General features: G+C 40.0%; 1 protein-coding gene across 1 annotated transcript in view; it reads left to right on the top strand.

Annotated features, from left to right (window-relative positions):
- Positions 1-16,570, top strand: part of PARP14 (poly (ADP-ribose) polymerase family, member 14) — a 41,023-nt gene extending 24,453 nt beyond the window's left edge. The window contains exons 10-17 of the mRNA XM_012642158.1: positions 1,906-2,055; positions 2,658-2,720; positions 3,043-3,210; positions 5,617-5,823; positions 5,905-6,504; positions 7,782-7,915; positions 13,757-13,931; positions 14,274-16,570. Of these exons, the coding sequence (XP_012497612.1) occupies positions 1,906-2,055; positions 2,658-2,720; positions 3,043-3,210; positions 5,617-5,823; positions 5,905-6,504; positions 7,782-7,915; positions 13,757-13,931; positions 14,274-14,563 (1,787 nt within the window). The 3' untranslated portion in view covers positions 14,564-16,570. The remainder of the gene's footprint in view (positions 1-1,905; positions 2,056-2,657; positions 2,721-3,042; positions 3,211-5,616; positions 5,824-5,904; positions 6,505-7,781; positions 7,916-13,756; positions 13,932-14,273) is intronic.
- Positions 16,571-19,212: the final 2,642 nt, after the last annotated feature.

Below are 19,212 nucleotides of genomic sequence, written 5' to 3' on the forward strand. Positions count from 1 at the left end.
GCACAAATTTGGAAATTTTGAAGTTATTATTTCTTTAAATATTTTTGTCTTCACTGGTCTCTTTCATGTCTCCTTCTGATATTCCAATAACGTGAATATTAAGCCTTTCGATAGTGTCTCACAGGTCTGTGAGGAGCTGTTCTTCCCACCCCCAATCTTTTTCCTCTCTGTTCTTCAGATCGGATAATTTATATTGATCTGCTTTCAAGTTCGCTGAGTCTTCTCTCTGTCCGCTATGTTATTGAGTCCATCCAGTGAATTTTTACTTTAGATACTGTGTTTTTAAGTTCTAAAATGTCCATTTGGTTCTCTGTAAAATAGTTCCTATTTTTCTGCTCCTATTTTTCCATTCATTCCACACCATTTCCATTCATTCAAACATTGTTTACTTTGATCTCATGGATCATAGGTATAGTAGGTACCTTTAAAGTCTTTGATAATTTCAACATCTGGATCACTTTGGGATTGGCATCTGCTGATTGTCTTTGTCCTTGAGAGAGTTGGCCATATTTTCCTGGTTCTTTGCATGACAGGCAATTTTGGATATAGGCTAGACATTTTAAATAGTATGTTGTGAGACTTGGGTCTTGTTAAAATCCTCTGGAGAATGGTGATTGCTTGTTTAATTGTTGAGCAGCCAGGCAGTCCATTAGGTTCATTCTGTAAGTTCTGTCTCACCTCTTCAGGCAGTGGCTCCAGTATCAGTTCTGTTCTCAAAGCCTTTCCTATGCTGCTTTGGGTCTGCTCCACTCATGAGCAGCTCTGGAGTGAGCTCAGTTCACATACAGGATTAGGGGATCCCTGTCTCCAGCTGTCACCTTTCTAGGATTCCTCTCCCACTCTCTGGCTTGCATTTTCCAGGTGCTCTGGCCAGAAAGACAGGGTTCCCTCAGAGTTTACGCTGCCTGTTGTCTTGCCCCATAGTTTTGCATCGCCAGGGTTGCCCTTGGGCAAAGTGGAAAGAGAAAAGAAAGTGAGAAAAAAAAAAAAAAATAACACACACACACATCCACTTTTCAGACCACAGAGGCACTTATCCCTGATTATTCTGGCCAGAAATACAGGATGTCTCTCAGAGTTTGAGCTCCCTGTGGTGTCAGTGTAGAGTTCTGCAACTGAGATCATCTTGGGCAAGGGCCTGGATTAAAAAAGAAGAAAGTCCAAACTCGGTAACTCACACCTATAATCCTAGCACTTTGGGAAGCCAAGGTGGGAGGATCGCTTGAGCCCAGGAGTTCGAGTTTGCAGTGAGCTGTGATGACACCACTGCACCCTAGCCTGGACAACAGAAAGAGATCCAATCTAGGAAAAAAGAAAAGGTGGCAGGGGGTGGGGGGAATGAGGATTCCCTCCCATACTATTCAGCTCACAGGGACACTTTTCCCAAAGCTCTGGCCACAAAGATAGGAATTCTCTGAGAGTTTTGCTGCCTGCTTCCACTGTGCAGTTCTGTAACTAGGGCCACCCTTGGGTCAAAACTAGGAGAGAAAAGAGGAAAAATTTTAAAACAGAACAAAATGAGAAATGCCCCCCACCCCAGACAGGTTGCTTCTGCAAGTTTTGGCTCCCTTCCTCAATCTGCCTGCTGCCATTGTTACTTTTCAGAGTTCCCAGGTAGTGGCTTTTTGTATCTGTCCTGAGTTTTTGTTGTAATCAATGGGGGAGAGAGACTTTAGTGGGCTAACTTCACCTTGGCCAGCACCAGAGTCCATGTTTGACATGTATTGTATTTTCTAATTCTTTTTCAGCATCAGACCATCACTGGGGCTCAGGGTCAGGGCCATATTAGGCTAGAGGTCACAGAGAGAGGGAAGACATATGAGAGGGCACATGGGAAGAGCGTCAGACCCAAATCATTCTTTCTGTTGCTGGCTTGGTTATTGACTCCACTTGTTTTCTTTTCAGGTCTTTATGGAACTGTTTCTAGCCCCAGTTTAGAAGTGCATGAAATGAAGATTGGCCCCATCATCTTCCAGGTGGCTTCTGGAGACATCACCAAGGAGGAGGCAGATGTGATCGTAAATTCAACATCAAAAACATTTAATCTCAAAGCAGGTACTTGTACGATTTTGATGAGTGTAATAGTTAACAGTAGATGCCGTGAAAGGAAGTTTTCTATAGCCAAACTGGTTTTTATATCCTTGGCTTGTTAATATTAATTAAAATTTTTTTTGAGACAGGGTCTCACTCTGTCACCCAGGCTAGAATGCAGTGGTATCATCATAGCTCCCTGCAACCTCAAACTCCTGGGCTCAAGAAATCCTCCTAACTCAGCCTCCCCAGTAGCTGGGACTACATGTATGCATCACCATGTCTAGCTAATTTTTAAAAAATATTTTGTAGAGACAGGGTCTTGCTATGTTGCCCAGGCTGGTCTCAAACTCCTGGCCTCACACAGTCCTCCCGCCTTAGCCTCCCAAAGTGCTGGGATTACAGGCATGAGCCACCGCACCCAGCCATTTAAATTATTTTGGCAGGGTTTTTCTTAATTAGTAACAGTTATTTTATGAATTTTTCTTCTTTGTCATCAGCAATACCCAGGTTATTGGATTCCTTTGATGAGGGAGAACCGACTTAAATGAGGAAATCTTTCTGATCCAAATGTACCATAGTGATTTTTTATTCATGTTTGTTATCATCTTGATTTTCTCATGTAGGGGTCTCCAAAGCAATTTTAGAAAGTGCTGGACAAAGTGTGGAAATGGAATGTTCTCTTCAAGGTAAGGTATAGTGCTATTTTTTGCCCAAAACTGTAACTGGACGGGAGGCTGTGGAGAGTCTGAGGAAAGTCTTGGGACTAGGGTGACAACACATAACTTTTAAAAACCATACATTTTACTAAAGAATCCCGATCACAGAGAATTAGACGTGAGAAGTGATCTCACAGTTAAAGAGAGAATTTAAGCCATACACTTTCATCAAAGATAGTATTTCAGGAATTTTTTATTCATAAATTCCTTACTTGCCAAATCAGCCATTTTCCTTTCTAAACAAAGGGTGGGTTCAACATCTAATTTTGCAATTTTTTGGTCTGTTTCCCAGCTCAACAGGGCAAGAATGATTATATAATTACTGAAGGTGGATTACTGAGGTGCAAGAAAATCATTCATGTTGTTGGTGGAAGTGATGTCAAGAGATCGGTGTCCTGTGTTTTGCAGGAGTGTGAAAAACGGAATTACTCATCCATTTGCCTCCCAGCCATTGGGACAGGTTTGTGGCCTCTGGCTGTCAAGGCTAAATCCTGAGGCGTCCACTTTCCCTTAGGTTTGGTGCTGAGTGTGGTCGCGGTCAGTGCCGAGTCTGAGCCAGGCGGCGACAGTTAATCCAGGAGGGGACAGCTTCCTCACCCCAAGGCAGCCCCCGAGGGAAGGAGCAAAGCCTGTGGACTGTTTAAGTAAAAGAGAAAAAACTGAAGAAAACTGAAGAGAGTGTGGGGATTTTAGAGAGTCAGAAAGAAGGGAAGGGAGAGAATGAAAAGAAAGGCCATCCCTCATTCTCTGTCATCAGTTTCTTCCTCTATTTTCGCTTCCCTGCACAGTCTACATTATTTAGTCCTTAACTTTCTCTGCTGTCCCATCTCCATGGAGGATGTTAGTGCGTCAACTTCCACCTCACCCTTGCTGACTCCCAGGTGTGCATTTGCGGCCTGCAGCTCAGCAGCCAGTGTGTCCGTGGGCATAAGGGCGTCTCTATGTGTCAGTTTCCCAGTCACCAGATCCTAGTGCTTCATAAACTCAACTCTCCACTTTCCTCTTTTGAGCCTACTTGCCTCTTTGAGTTTCTCGTTTTCTTCAAACTGTCGTGATTGAGCGATTCTTCATATATAAGGACGGTGCTTTGGGTTATTCTTGAGTTAGGTGATGCTCTTTGAGCTGTTTCCCCAGGAATCAGAGTCATGTGCGTTGATGACGAATTCCTGCTCGGTCTTCCTTTAGAGAGCTGGCCAGAGAAGGCGTGCACTCTTAGGCCTGAAGTGAATGGAGCTTCCTGGTCCCCGTGGGAAAACACTCAGCATTGGATCCGTCATTCTGTTGTTCAGGAATCTAGATTAAATGTCTTAGACTGACATTCTAGGCTCTCCTGAAATTTAGCCTCAATAAACTTAACCAGGCCGGGCGTGGTGGCTCACGCCTGTAATCCTAGCTCTCTGGGAGGCCGAGGCGGGCGGATTGTTTGAGCTCAGGAGTTCGAGACCAGCCTGAGCAAGAGCGAGACCCCGTCTCTACCAAAAATAGAAAGAAATAAATTGGACAGCTAAAAATATATAGAAAAAAAAAAATTAGCCAGGCATGGTGGCGCATGCCTGTAGTCCCAGCTACTTGGGAGGCTGAGGCAGTAGGATTGCTTGAGCCCAGGAGTCTGAGGTTGCTGTGAGCTAGGCTGACGCCATGGCACTCACTCTAGCCGGGGCAACAAAGTGAGACTCTGTCTCAAAAAAAAAAAAAAAAAATAAAAATAAATAAATAAATAAATAAATAAATAAATAAACTTAACCATCCTGGAATGGTATAGAATTACAGAAAGCAAGATACGGGTCAAAGGATCAGAAGAATGCCCAGAGAGTGACAAGAATGGTTAAGTTTATTAAAGCTGTACTCTTCCAACTACCATGGGAGAACCACAGTTTTGCAAAGGAGAACTTTCCTCTTTCCCTGATCATCTAATAAAAAAACTGAACAAATCCTCTTGGTTAATTTTATATGGGGTTTGTCTACATTCCTACAATTGTCTACCTAGCCAAGTCAGAGGTCTACTTCTTTTCTACAATAGTGGTGGTATCATCCAAGTGTGCCCTTACCAGTATGGCCAGGGGACTTTTACATTGCCCGTCGTGTGACTTTGCCAGCTGCCATTCATATGGGATCGTTTCCATGGCCAAAGGGGACTTTTTGTGATCTCACTTAGGCAGTGGCTTTCATGGCTTAAGAAAAAGGGTATGGAGTATGCTGAAAATACAAAAGGATCTGCTCAGGGTGGCTGCCTGGAACCCTGCTGGTCAGCTAAAATCTCGCTGAATGTGGGAGGAAAGACTTCCTGGAAGCTCATGGATAATTTGTGTGCAAAGAATTATAGATTATAACAAATAGCTTACAGCTCCAGGTATCTTACAAAATTAGCTTAGTTTAAATCAGTTTCCCAAAGATATCTCAGAGAATAAGGATACATGCATAAAATCAAGTGATGACTCAGCCAAAAAAAATGTTTCTCTCTTTAAAGAGCATGTTGTTTCAACATATATTAGCATCTTCTGCTTCATATGGATTTTTTGAGGGCACTAGTGAGCCAAGAAGAAAAGTTACCCGTGCTGTGTAATAGGAGGGGGAAGAAGACAGTGAGCTAGGATAGGCTGAATACAGCAGATATGGACATCAGACACCCAGAAGTTAGGTTTCTGGGACCTTTATTCATTGCTGGGCTGTTGGCTTCCAGATCCTGGAACGGAAACTCCCATTGCAAGTAGGACCTCAAAAGTGTTTGCTGATGCATTGTTAGAAGATTTCACAGCGATGAAAGAATTGGGAAGTGGGCATTTACTCTGAGCACTTAATTTATTCCTGAGCCTTTTCCAGTGGGGTCTTTATTTTCTTCAGTCATTTTTATTGTTTGCTTTTCCAGGAAATGCCAAACAAGACCCAGATAAGGTTGCTGAAGCCATAATTGACGCGATTGAAGACTTTATCCAGAAAGGATCAGCACAGTCTGTGAAAAAAGTTAAAGTTGTTATCTTTCTGCCTCACGTGCTGGATGTGTTTCATGCCAACATGAAGAAAAGAGAAGGGTCTCAACCTTCTCCTCGACAGTCTGTGATGTCTAAACTTGCATGTGAGTTGTTTGTTTTTATTCAATGCATGTTCCTAACATTGCTGTCACATGGGAAATATCTAATCTTCCTTTTCTTTTTAGCATATTTGGGCTTTTCAAGAAAATCTCCCAAAAAACAGACTCCTTTGGTTTTGGAAAAGAAAACAGAATCAGTAATTTTTCAGGTATGTGGTGAAAATATAAACTGTGTGGAAAACACTATCTCCTGGATTCAAGAACTGATTAAAAAGGAACAGTTACCTTACATCAGTGAAGACGAGTATATCAAAGACTTTGATGAAAAGGAATATCAGGAATTGAATGAGCTGCAGAAGAATTTAAATATTAGCATTTCCCTGGACCGTAAGAGATCTTCGATTGAGGTTTTGGGAATTAGCAGAGATGTGATGCAGGCTAGAGATGAAATTGAGAAAATGATCAAGAGAGTTCGACTGGCCAAAGAACAGGAGTCCCGGGCAGATTGTGTCAGTGAATTTATAGAATGGCAATATAATGACAGTAACACATTTCATTGTTTTGACAAAATAACCAACCTGCAATTGGAGGATGCAAAGAGAGCAAAGAAAAAAACAATTGTCGTCAAAATTAATAATGGGAGCTACACAGTGAACTTGGACACATTCACTGCCACAGATGTAAATGGACACAGTTTACCTATTCAGCGCCTCACAAAATCTGAAGGTAAGTTAAACTTTCCTGCCTGTCATCCATTATTTTACACCTACTTTGAGCTTAACACTATTCTGTACAAACATCAAAATTTCAAATAGAAAAAATTCAAGTAACTCTAATGGAATAAACTAGAAAATATGGTCTCTGAGCTTAAAGAGCTTACATTATGGCTGGGGAAACACAAGGACACATGCAAACAACCTGAAGATGACCATCTTAATGGTAACAGTAGCCAAACCTTGCATTTGTTTCCATCTCTACAGTTTGTAAGCTTCCCAGAGCTAGTTCTGCAGGGGAGGTCATGGCCACATCAGTCACGAGAGGGAAAACCATAGGCCTAACAGAAAAGAGGCCCAAGGTTTCTAGAACACAGGGGCGAAGGGGAGGAAACAGAGAAGACAGCCTGGTCAGAGAGTAGGCCTTCCCTGTGTCTGTGGCTGACAACCCAGGGAGGATCGGCAGTCGGTAGGAACTTCCCCCAGAAGTCATCTCTACTCTGAGTAGAAGCTTCCTCGACACAACAGGAAGCAGCTTTGGATTCTCTTGGGATCTCCTCCTCAAGAAGGGAATGACTCTCATGTAGACAGCCATGCCTACCTTCAAACCATGTAAGTCGCCCATTGAACACGAGTTAATTGGCTTCCAGTACACTATATTCCTCTCTTGTGAGATCAGTGTGAACGCATTCCTCAGACCCTGAGCAACCCCGGGGGAATGACAGATCGTGCATGGTATTCCTCCTAGCAGAGGAGGAGACAGAGCTGCCACCACAGCCTGTCACATAGCAAAACCTACCACCCAACCACCTTGTAAGGACACTGTGAAGAATAATGAAAAAATAGATGTGGAGTACCTCGCGGTGGTGATGGTGAGGCGTCCTGGCAAAAATCCATGCATACACAAAACAATAGCAACTAAAACGTGGTAGGGAAATAATTTATTGTTAAATTATGACATATTAGAGACTGAACAGAACATGCAGATGTGTTGCACTGTACCAACAGTTCTCGAATCTCAGCAGGATCGAAACTTAAGATGCAGACACACAGGCTCCTCCCCTCAGAGATTGACTCAGTAGATCTGTGGCTTTTTTTTTTAAACAAGCATTTCGGTTGGTTCTGATGTAGGTTGTCTGTTGTTTACACTCTGAAAAACATTCTGCTAAAAAGATAAAGTTTTTGAACACTGAGACTTAGGAGATTGTAAAACAAGAACACAGATGATATCCTCTTTTTCAATGCATACTGGGAACGTGTGTGGGAGTCCTCAAAACGTCTCCTTTGCAGTTGACATCCCTGCACACTGGAGTGATATGAAGCAGCAGAATTTCTGTGTGGTGGAGCTGCCACCTGGCCACCCAGAATACAGTGCTGTGGCAAACAAGTTCAATCAGACCTGCTCACAGTTCGTAATAGAGAAGGTAAGCCTGCTGCGGAAATGGACCTCATTAATGGTGGAAATGAGTGGTCATGGTCCTATGTAAGTACATTTTCATCTGTTTCCTTTCACATTTTTTTAAGCCCAGCATTAGAATTTTTATGGTAATTAGATTTTAGATTCTAGATTCTACTCATCTGATCATAACTACTGAGACATTATGATTCTCGTGTCAATTATTAGATTGCAATATATTAGAATACTAAAGACATACTTGCTTTGTGAAGCAAGCCAATACAAATTCAAAGATACGGCATCGCAGTTGGATTTGGTAACTAGCGAACACCACAAAGAGCCGTTCGGAGGCTCCTCAGGCCAGGCCCTCGTTCTTCCGCCTCACCACTCACAGGGCAGCCGTGCTCCCTTCAGTCATCCCACAGCCTTCCTTGTTCGTCTCGATTACTTTATCATTTTCTTCCACTTTTAAACACTGTTGATGTTGCTTTTGGAAATTATGTTCTTTCTTAATTTCTGTGGCAATTACTATTTTGATTCTTTCTTTCTCCTTTAACTAATTTTCTTTTTGTTATTACTGGTATCTGTTTCTCCTCCAAACCCCTAATTCTAGCTTTATCCACAGCTCTTATACTTTGGTTTTCTCTCTCTGCACCTGACTGGGGAATGTGTTTACCTTTCCTGGCTTCAGCTATTAGTTCAACATTGATAGTTCCCAAATCAACATTACCAACCTAGATTTTTGACTCAAGTTCTAGAATGTACTCCCAGTGGCCTAAAAAATCTCCACTTAAATATCTAACTGCTAAACCAACTTCTGTAAAACCTTACTCATCATTTATAAGTAATTCCCTTTCCCCTTCCTTCCTTATTTCTGTTGTTGGTGCCACCACTTTCTGAGTAAAGCCGAAGATCTTTGATTCTAAAAATGAGCCTGCCAGTAAGGCCTGCATTTTCTTTCTTTGTGAATTTTCTCGTACTTTCTATTTGCATTGCCACCACTCTGTTTATTCATGTAGTTAAGCACTTAATAATTCAAGAAAGTTTAAAAACATCCTACAAAGATTGATACCTTCAGATAAAATAAACAGACGAAGAAAAACAGATAAAGAGAAAAGGAGGGTAGGGAAAATAAGATAATACAGAGGTATTGCTAGTTCACAAAAGTACATAACATGAGGTTACCAATTTGTTTCTGAGCTTCCTAGTAGACAAAGCAAAGAAGTAAACATTCAGCTACAAGACTCATCATGTCCATAAATCAAAAAGCAAATTTGATAAGGAAACTCACAGCTCTTCACAATACTGAGATTTCTCTTGTGGATCAAGTACTGGAGAATATTCTCAACATCATCCTCACCATAACTTCAATATCAAATTTTATACCACTACGTTTTTTAAAAAAACATTCCGTAATGTAAACTGGTTAAACAAAACTGATGCCTGATTGAATTACGAGGCACCAAGCAATGTGATTCAAGTACACAGCTCTTTGATGTTCTAGTTCTAAGATAACAAGTAAATTTCATTCCAAACGCCAATTACAATTAACTGGTAGTGGCTGACTGGCACATGGTGATGAGATGCCAAGTTCAGATTGAGCAGGAGTGAAGGTCCTAGTTGATCAGCAATGTCTGCAGCGGGCTCTGTGGAAGCCACCAGCTATGTGTTGGCAGACCATAGCTAGGGAAACGATTTCAACACTCTTTTGCAGTGGAACCCTTGTTTCCCAATAAAATCTTATGTGAAATCCCAGTGTGTGAACCAGATAAAAGCAAAGATTCCTAGAATTATGAAAACACCAACATGAAAAATGGGTGGCTTGTCATCCTCCATGACTATTATGATTAAGATTTTTAACGTCTATAAACCTTTCACTTAGATGCAACAAATTTGCCACATTTACTTTCTCTTCCTCTATCTCAGTTTTTGCTGAAGCGTTTGAAAATAAGTTGCAAACATCATGATACTCCTAAATATTTTAGCACATATCTCCTAAGAATAAAGACATTCTCTGCCATTAGCCCGTGTAAGAAAATTAACATTAATTCAATAATATCCAATATAGAGTCCATATTCAAATTTTCCCAGTTGCTTAAAAAATAAATCTTTCTTATAACTTCCCTTATCCCCAATCTGAGTTCACACACTGTATTTGATCATTATGTCTCTTTTGTCTCTTCTAATATGGAATAGTACTGCTGCATTTTTAAAAATTATTTTTCAGGCCAGGCACGGTGGTTCACGCCTGTAATCCTAGCTCTCTGGGAGGCCGAGGCGGGCGGATTGTTTGAGCTCAGGAGCTCGAAACCAGCCTGAGCAAAAGCCAGACCCCCACTCTACTAAAAATAGAAAGAAATTAATTGGACAACTAAAAATATATAGAAAAAACTAGCTGGGCATGGTGGCGCATGCCTGTAGCCCCAGCTACTCGGGAGGCTGAGGCAAGAGGATCGCTTGAGCCCGGGAGTTTGAGGTTGCTGTGAGCTAGGATGATGACACGGCACTCTAGCCTGGGCAACACAGTGAGACTCTGTCTCAAAAAGAAAAAAAAAATTATTTTTCATGACATCGAATTTTTTTTAAGAGTTTAAACCAATTGTGTTGTAGAATGTCCCACGTGCTGGATCTGTTATTCCTTGATTTGGGGGGAAGAAGCCATATCAGTTTTCTTACAGATTATAGACTTGTCTGATTCTTCATAGTGTCATTTACTTTATTTCTCTATTCTTTTTGTTTCTGGTAAATTGGGAGTTAGGTTGAAAGATTTGGGTAAATTCAGATAAATATTTTTTGCAAGAATACATCATAGGTAACACATCACATCAGGAGTTCCGTAGGGTAAGTTTGTCCTTCTATTAAGGATGCTAAGTTTAACCACTAGTTAAGGTGGTAACCACCATCTCTCTCCATTGGAATCAGTAGGTAATCTGTGAGATGATTCATTATCACTGTATGGGTATCCTGTTCCCCAACGACCTTCTACTGATTGATTTTAACATCCATTGATGGTCCTTGCCTGAATCCATTATTACACTTGAGGTTGCAGGATGGTGATTTTCTAATTCTATATATATATATTATATAGAATTTGGCATTTTTGTAAGGCATAAATTTTCTTCCCGCATGCTTTTTAAAGAATTCAGTATGTTATATTTAATTGCGGTTATTATTCCATTAGATGCACAAATTATCCTCCATTTGGCTGGCAGGAAGTTGGCTCCCAGGAATTTCGATGACTCAGTTAATCTTTGGTATTTCTTCACTTTGTGTCACAAGATTTCTCATGCTCCCCCTTGTACTTTCCTTGTCCCATGTCTGGAATCAGACATTTCTCAAAGAAGCGTTTTAGTGGAGAATGGTAGTGAGAAACCAAGAGTTGTGTGCTGAGTGTGCCCACGGCTAGTGAGGTGTTGTTGTTTCCAGCATCTTTTGTGGCTAGAGCTAAGAAAATTATGAACTCATATTCATGTTTTCAATTAAAATTTAATATTGTAGATTTTTTCTTAATATCTTATATTTATGTATCATTTCCTGTACAATAGAAATTTTGATTTCTAATAACGGCACATATTTACTTATTTGTTTTATCTTGTAGTCTACATAAAATTGTGTCAAAGTTATGATACCAAAATTATTAGTAGCAATATTAAAAGTTATGCAAGCTTTCTTTTGGTTATTAGCATATTACAGTATATCTTTTTCCATTCTCTTTCTTTTAACCTTTTAATAACTGTTATGTAAGATGTGTTTCTTGGTAGCAGCATATATTTGAGTATTGTTTTTCTTCATCCTGCCTGATGGTATTTATTTTTAACTGAAGTATTTAATCTGTTTACTGTATTTACTGATGTGTTGGGGTCTAAATATACTGCATTCATTTTTGTTTCCTATTTATCATATCTATTCTTTGTTCTTTCTCTTTTTCTGCCTTTTGTATTAAATATTTCTATTATTCCATTTTCACCTCTTAATAGAATGTTGGTTATACATTCTATTACAATTCTTTCATTGTTTACCGCATAGATTACAACATGCATCCTTGACTAATGTAAATTAGTTTATCATTTCCCAGACAATACAATAACTTTTGAATAATTTAAGTCTCATTTATCCCTCTCCTGCCTATTGTGCTACTTTTAACATGTATTTTAATTCTATGTATATTTGAAATCCTAGAAAACATTTTAATTTGTTTCTATAGTATTTATTTATATTTACCAACATATTTACCCTTTCCTCCCACTGTTCTTCAGTCCTTCCTGTATTTCCATGCTTCCATCTGGGATCATTTTTCATCTGGATTTAGTATTTCTTTTAATGTAGATATGATAGTGAAGAATTCTCTTAGTTTTTGTCCGAAAATGTCTTTATTTAATTTTTATTCTTTGAAGGGTATTTTTCCTGGGCATGGAATTCTGGATTGGCAGTTATTTTCTTTAAGTGCTTTGAAGAAGTTATTCCATTTTCTTCTGACTTTACTGCTTCACTATATTTCCCTTCTCTCTGGAATCTTAGCTCATCAAATCCTTGTTGCCTTCAAATAGACTTTTTTTCTCCTCTAGCTCTTCTAGTAGTTGTCAGTGAGAGGTTGGTCTGATACAAGTAATCTACGCTAGCCAGAAACCTGCTGCTAACAATAAACCTAGTAAATAAAGTTCAAGATTTATTTGCAATGTTTTTGACCTTAGAACTTATCCCATAGGAAATATATTAATAGAATCAGATTACTGTATTCATAAATTACTTGAAATAATTCTTTTCTGTGTGGTTATTAAATTTTAAAAGGGTAAAAAAACAAACTTTTTTAAATTTAAGAATTGAAAGACTGAGAAATTGAGGATTATCTCGAAACTCTAAGAAAAATTTTGAAGGCTTTAAAAATGGGTAAAATAAACAAAATTTAAGGTAACTGGAAACAAAATGAACATAAGCATTTTAAAGATTAGAAACTTAGCTGTAGGTAAAGAACAAAAAGGGAAAATAATTTTAAAATCATAAATCGGATCAATAAAATATTTGATAATGCTGAGACTTTGAATTGGAGGACAAATTATGTCTTAATTAAAAATAGAAAACCCAAAACTAGAGAGAGAGAAAAAACAATAACCAGATGAATGCAGGTATTAGGCCTGAGAGTTCTCTAGAATGGAAAAAGATCCTAACAACATGGAACCTTTACCTTGTGCCTTTCCATAAGGGTCCCTAGCCACATTTACCCACCCATCACTCCTCCCAGGACAGCTTTATGAAACTGTCACTACTTGGAGATTAGGTGACTTTAAAAGCTGATCTGCAACCCAGGACCCAGGCATATTCCACCACAGCCCTGGAGAGCACCGCTCAAAGAGTATTGTCAAAGCATGGCCTTTCCCCTCAGGATTCATGCCCTACTCTTCCAACTGGACCAGAGATTAATTTTCATTAATTAATCTCCTTCTTGCCTAGACACTATGGTGCTTCTCCCACTTTTAGAATATGGCTAGGTCAACCAGTATCTTAGAAGGACTGAGGCAGTGAGAGACAAAGTGACAAAGGGAGGTAGCAGTTATTAGAATGCATGTAAAAAGCAGGAGTTGCAGAGGCTGGGTCAGCAGAATTCATATGACAAGTACTTAAGATCCTAAACATTGTTTGCTCTCATGTGGTACATAAAATATGTTAAAAATTAAACCAACATTCTTCCCATTGCCTGTGTTCATGAGGCACTGTAACTAAAAAGATTCTGAATGTAGAAAGATGCCATCTGGCATTGAATTTGCTGTTTAGTGTACTTTTTATTTATGAAACACAGTGATCACGCTTCATTTGCTGTATGTATCTTGGCAAGTGCTCTTGGCACTGACAAATATTTTTCTTTAATTTGTAGATTGAAAGGATCCAGAATCCAGATCTCTGGAATAGCTACCAGGCAAAGAAAAAAACCATGGATGCAAAGAACGGCCACACAGCAAATGAGAAGCAACTCTTCCATGGGACAGATGTGGGCTCAGTGCCACATGTCAATAGCAACGGCTTTAACCGCAGCTATGCTGGGAAGAATGGTAAGGAAGTGAGTAATCTGGCTGCTCTGAATGAGGCATCAGCCATGAGAACCCAAGTTGGCTGGTGACCATGTGGGTTCGTTGTGTTCCCCCATAGTTCGTGGCCATGTTGCAGCCCAAGTTTCAGGTTAGGATTCATTGTATTTCATCCCAAAGGGGACTGACTGGCCCTGTCAGGTGGAAAAATTGATAATTAAAAATGGAAAGCACACACCAAAAATTTTAAAAGAGGCTTTAGAGAAAAGAACTGAACATTAATTTAACATCTGACATATTGGGCCAACATGTCAAATTATACACTAAGTTGAAATTCTTAAACATGGTTTGTTTATCTTTCCACAGCTACGGCATTTGGAAAGGGAACCTATTTTGCTGTCAATGCCAGTTATTCTGCCAATGATACATACTCCAGACCAGATGGAAATGGGAAAAAGCATATGTATTATGTGCGAGTACTTACTGGAGTCTATACATGTGGATATCAGTCACTAATTGTGCCTCCTTCAAAGAACCCCCAAAATCCAACGGACCTCTATGACACTGTCACAGATAATGTGCAAAATCCAACTTTATTTGTAGTATTTTATGACTACCAAGCATACCCAGAGTACCTCATTACTTTTAGACAATAACATATTGGTATCCTTCCCCCAAACCATTATTCATCTATACATGTCTAGTTGTTTTAGCTTTCTTTTTTTCCCCTTTCTTAACAACTTTTTCTAAGACTAAAGGATCCTTCGTCACTGAAATCAGACTTTCTTCAGGTTCTCTTTTGTAATGGAAATGAACCTATCTTGACAGCAAATAATGTGAGATTTAAATCAGATGATGTAGTTACAACTGTTTGTCCACAACTGTGGACATGATTTCTGTGGGGAAACAATAGGTTTATATTTTCAGAAAGGAGAGAATAGCAATCTTGTAGACAGAGGCATTGCCATGCATTGTAGGTGCCACTGGAGGACACAGCTGGTATGACATCAGGATGCTGTAGTGCTGTGGGGAGCACAGTATTACTGAGTGGGCAGGGCTGCTGTCCTCCCTGCGGGACAGGGATGGTATCTTATTCACATTTTCTCCTTGGGCTGAGGTCTGTGCCTGATGTTCAATGGATGCTCCATAAATTTTTCATAAACGAATCAAGAATGAATAAGCCTAGACAAACTCCTATCCAGAGTAGGAACCATCCTTGACTTATTGTCATTTTGCCTCAGATTGAACAGATTCCATGACAGGGAACTTCCTTCTTCACAAACCAGCCCATGACATGTGGGACAGCTCCGGCCAGGTGTCTGGGAATGCAGTGCACTTGTGCCCTGCACACTCCAGGCGCTGTTACTTAGCTGTGGCCTGGGTTAATGTTGTCCCATGGAGTTGTGCAGCACAGCAGCCCTGGCTCCAGTTGCAAGAAGGTCCTTGGTAATACTGAACCAAAGTCTGCCTTCTTATAACTTCTGCTAATTGGTCTTTGTTCTGCCCAGTGAAAACAATAGGATAATGCCTGCTACATCTTCAGTGTGAAACCCCTCTACTGTGCTGAGATTAAATGAACTCTAAGATTATTAAACAGCGTATTTTCCTTGGCAGCTCAGCTTTTGATCATTTTAAGGGCTTGTGTATAAATAAACCACAGGAATTAAACAGTCATATTGTTAATTTGCTAATCCAGTATCTATTGGATGGTAAAAGAAAAAAAATTTTTTTTAATTTACTCAGGCAAATTTCAGATTCACACATCATTTAATGAGTACTGATTGACTGTACCAGGTAGTATAATAGGTGCTTTCACATACATTACTTATTTTGTTCCCGAAACAACCCTGTGATATAAGAATTATATCCACATTTTAAACTTGAGGAAACATGCTCGGAGTGTAGAAGCTTCCTTGCCTGAGGCCACCTAGGCAGGAACCCTTGGAGCCACCAACTGAATCTTGGTCCCTGTGATGTCAAACCCTTTGCTCTTCCCACTACAGACTATGGCCTCTAGATTAATGTCATTGACTCAGGAACATCTCAGACAATCTGTGAAGTATCCCCATCTTTTCTTGTTGTTTTTTTTTTTTTCCTTCTGGCGTTGGTTTCCACAATGGTCTCTTAATTTGAAGCTCTGTAGCCCAAGAGGCCAGAGCTGATGCTGATGCAGAGTCCATGCAGATGGCACAGTCGGACGCTAGGGGTCGCTGGGAGGATAAAGGCACCTGCCCTCCTTGCCACTGGGAACACCAGTGCTTGAAGTGGAGGTTGAGGCCCCCCCCACCTCCTTGCTGCTTCATTAACACAGAGGTCTCAGATTTTTTCCTCCAGGGAAGCTTCCTGCACTCTGGGCATGTTTCCTCAAGTTTGTTTTTTCAAGTGGATTTGCAAAGACTCCTCATTGCTTAGGAGTGCCTTCCTAGCTACTGGCTTCCTAACTCAGCATTGACAATGAATGTAAGAAACTGGAATTAAAAAAGAGACGTGCTTTCATTTGCTTTTGTTCTCCAGTGATTTGGTTAACTCAGGGCAAGGCTGAATGTCAGGGTGTACTGCACTGAAGAATAAGGATCCTTTCAGTAAATGTTGTAGTTATCCTCAATTTGAGTATGTCAAATATGTCATTTTCCTCCTTTTGAATAAAATACTTGAAAATTGTCATTTGCTGGCAAACATTTTTACCCTAAAGGGCAAATAAAGGGGAGCTTAATGATAAACACAGGCCACTGCTGATTAAAAATAACACTATAGCTAAACATTACAGCATGAAGGGATCCTCACAGAATTAATATTTGGTTGCAAATTATAGGAAGGGGCACAGTACAGGTATAGTTTAGTAAATCTAAGGGCAAATTGACCCCAGCAAGTAGTCCCTGCTACTTTGTATCTGTGGTAGATCTTGGGTTTACTTTGGGGCCAGAGATTCTGAAATTTTTTTCGTATTTGGATCACCTGAGGTATTTGCTGAAATTGCGGTTCTGACCCCATCCCAAAGGAGTGGTGCCCAGATATCTGCATTTTCAGCAAGCACCTCAAATTATTCTGATATCCCTGACACTCAGAACTGTACTAGGACTTTCATGGGCCCCAGGCACTTTTGCCTTGGTGGGCACCACTGCATAAAAAATATTAAAAAGCATAATTTGCAACTGCATTGATATGAACATGAATGTAATTGAGGCTAGATTCTATATTTTTTCTGTTTTTAAAAGAAACTAAAACGTCTGTGTGGACCCCTGAAAGCATCACAGGCCTTTGTCATTGTGCCTCCTGGACCTAATGGATAAGTCAGCCCTGCTGATACCTTAATAATGTGACATTAGGCAGAAGACTGAGATTGTATTTTTTTTAGAGATGCTGTCTCGCTATGTTTCCCAGGCTGGCCTTGAACTCAAATGATCCTCCTGCCTCAGCCTCCAGAGCAGCTGGGATTACAGGCATGAGCCTCTGCATCAGCTGGGCTTATATTCTTTAACTCCCTTGGCCTCTGGAGGGTCAAAGTATTTAATTAATCAATGGTTTCACACACTCAGGCAGGCTCACCTGTGAAACGCAGGCTGAAATGGGATCCAGCTACCTTGGTGGCTGACAGCCTCCTCTTTCACTGTCTTTTCTCACTCACAATCAAACTTTGCAGATAGCCAGGATCTCTTGCTGTCTCCTAAGCTCTATCACTATAAAATCAGGAAATTGTCCCCCACAATCCATTTACCCTTAGAAATCCATTCATACCAACAACTTAACTCTCTTCCCAGGTCTCTGCATGTCAACGACTATTACTTCTAACTGAATTAAATGTTTTGTTTCAGAACAGCTTTTAAAGTTTTCTGACCCCAACCTACACTAAAAAATACTTTATTAAAAAAATTCTATCAAGCCCAACACATACAGATATAACTGAAAAGTTTTATGAAATATACTTACCCTGAAATACTTTTTCTGGAAAGTTTCACAAAATAATACATTATTCCAATTCGCTGAAATTACCTTTTCTATTCCATTTTTTTAAAAAAAAGCTGGTCTCACCCACTAAATTGATTTTATGACTCACTAATGGACCACAATCTGCAGTATGAAAAAGTGGTCAAAGGAGTAGCAAGCATAAAAAATATCTGAAGTAAAAGATGTCTATTTCTGCAATAGGAATATACCTACTAAGAACAACAGATATCTTACTTACCCTTGGTCACAACAGCCTCTGCTCCAATGTGTTGATGAAGTATTGCCAACAATGTATCATTTATTATTTTCTCAAATATTTAATGAACACCTATTTTGTGCTGGACACTGACCGAGACTCTCTGAATACAATAATCAAAACAAAGGCCCTACCCTCATGGAGTTACATTCTGGCCGATAGCGACAGATGATAATGAAACACACAGGTAAATATTAAAGTGGTCAGAAGGTGATAAACACCACAAAATGTCTCTTTTCAGACCCTGGGCATGCTGACATAACAACATTCTCCCTCTCCTGGAAGGCACATACTTTCATTGGATTTACTGACACCCTCAGCCTGAGGACAGTAGGACAGAGCCAGTAATCAATTTATCTCAAAGGTGACTTTGCTTATCTTTTATGTTGTGTATTTGTTTCATGCATGGTTACTCAGAGATCAATATAGTTTCCTAACCTCTCAATTCTTTCTTAGACAGTAATTATAATTATCCCCACATCTTCCTGCAAATGTAATGAGAGTGGGATCGATTTCACTGAACTAAGCTTTTAGTCAATGTTTCAAGAGTCAATATCATCCAATCTTTCTTACTGCCAGGACTGGTGATCCCAGATGTCCCAGTTCCTTCCATAAGGAGGCCTCGAACTGCAACCCAAACTACTTTTCTCCTAATTGGTATCCTGCTCTGGATGACAGGAGTTAACCAGTTAGAATCCTGCAGGTGTTACAAGTGAGATCACCTCAGAGTAAGGCTAGAATCCACCCAATGGATTGATTAGATCAGGGGTTGGCAAAGTTTTTCTGTAAAGGGACAGTTAATATTTTTGGCTTTCTGGGCCACATAGTTTCTGTCACTAGTCAACTCTGTCATTGTATTCCTAAAGCCACCACAGACAATATGTAAACTAATGATGTGCCTGTGTTCCAATAAAACTTTATTTATAAAAATAAGCAGCAGGCTGACTCTCAGCTGAGGCTGATGGAGAGATTACTTACTGCTGGGAATACCTGGACTTACATTTGAGATAGGCTGAAAGGATGGGATGGGGGAGAAAAGGCAAACACAGAAGAAAAAAAGCCTACAAATAAAAAGGAGCTAGTTTGGCCAAAGAGGAATGTGCA

The sequence above is a fragment of the Propithecus coquereli genome, unplaced genomic scaffold (assembly GCF_000956105.1).
Source record: "Propithecus coquereli isolate 6110/MARCELLA unplaced genomic scaffold, Pcoq_1.0 Scaffold10, whole genome shotgun sequence".
NCBI lineage: Eukaryota > Metazoa > Chordata > Mammalia > Primates > Indriidae > Propithecus > Propithecus coquereli.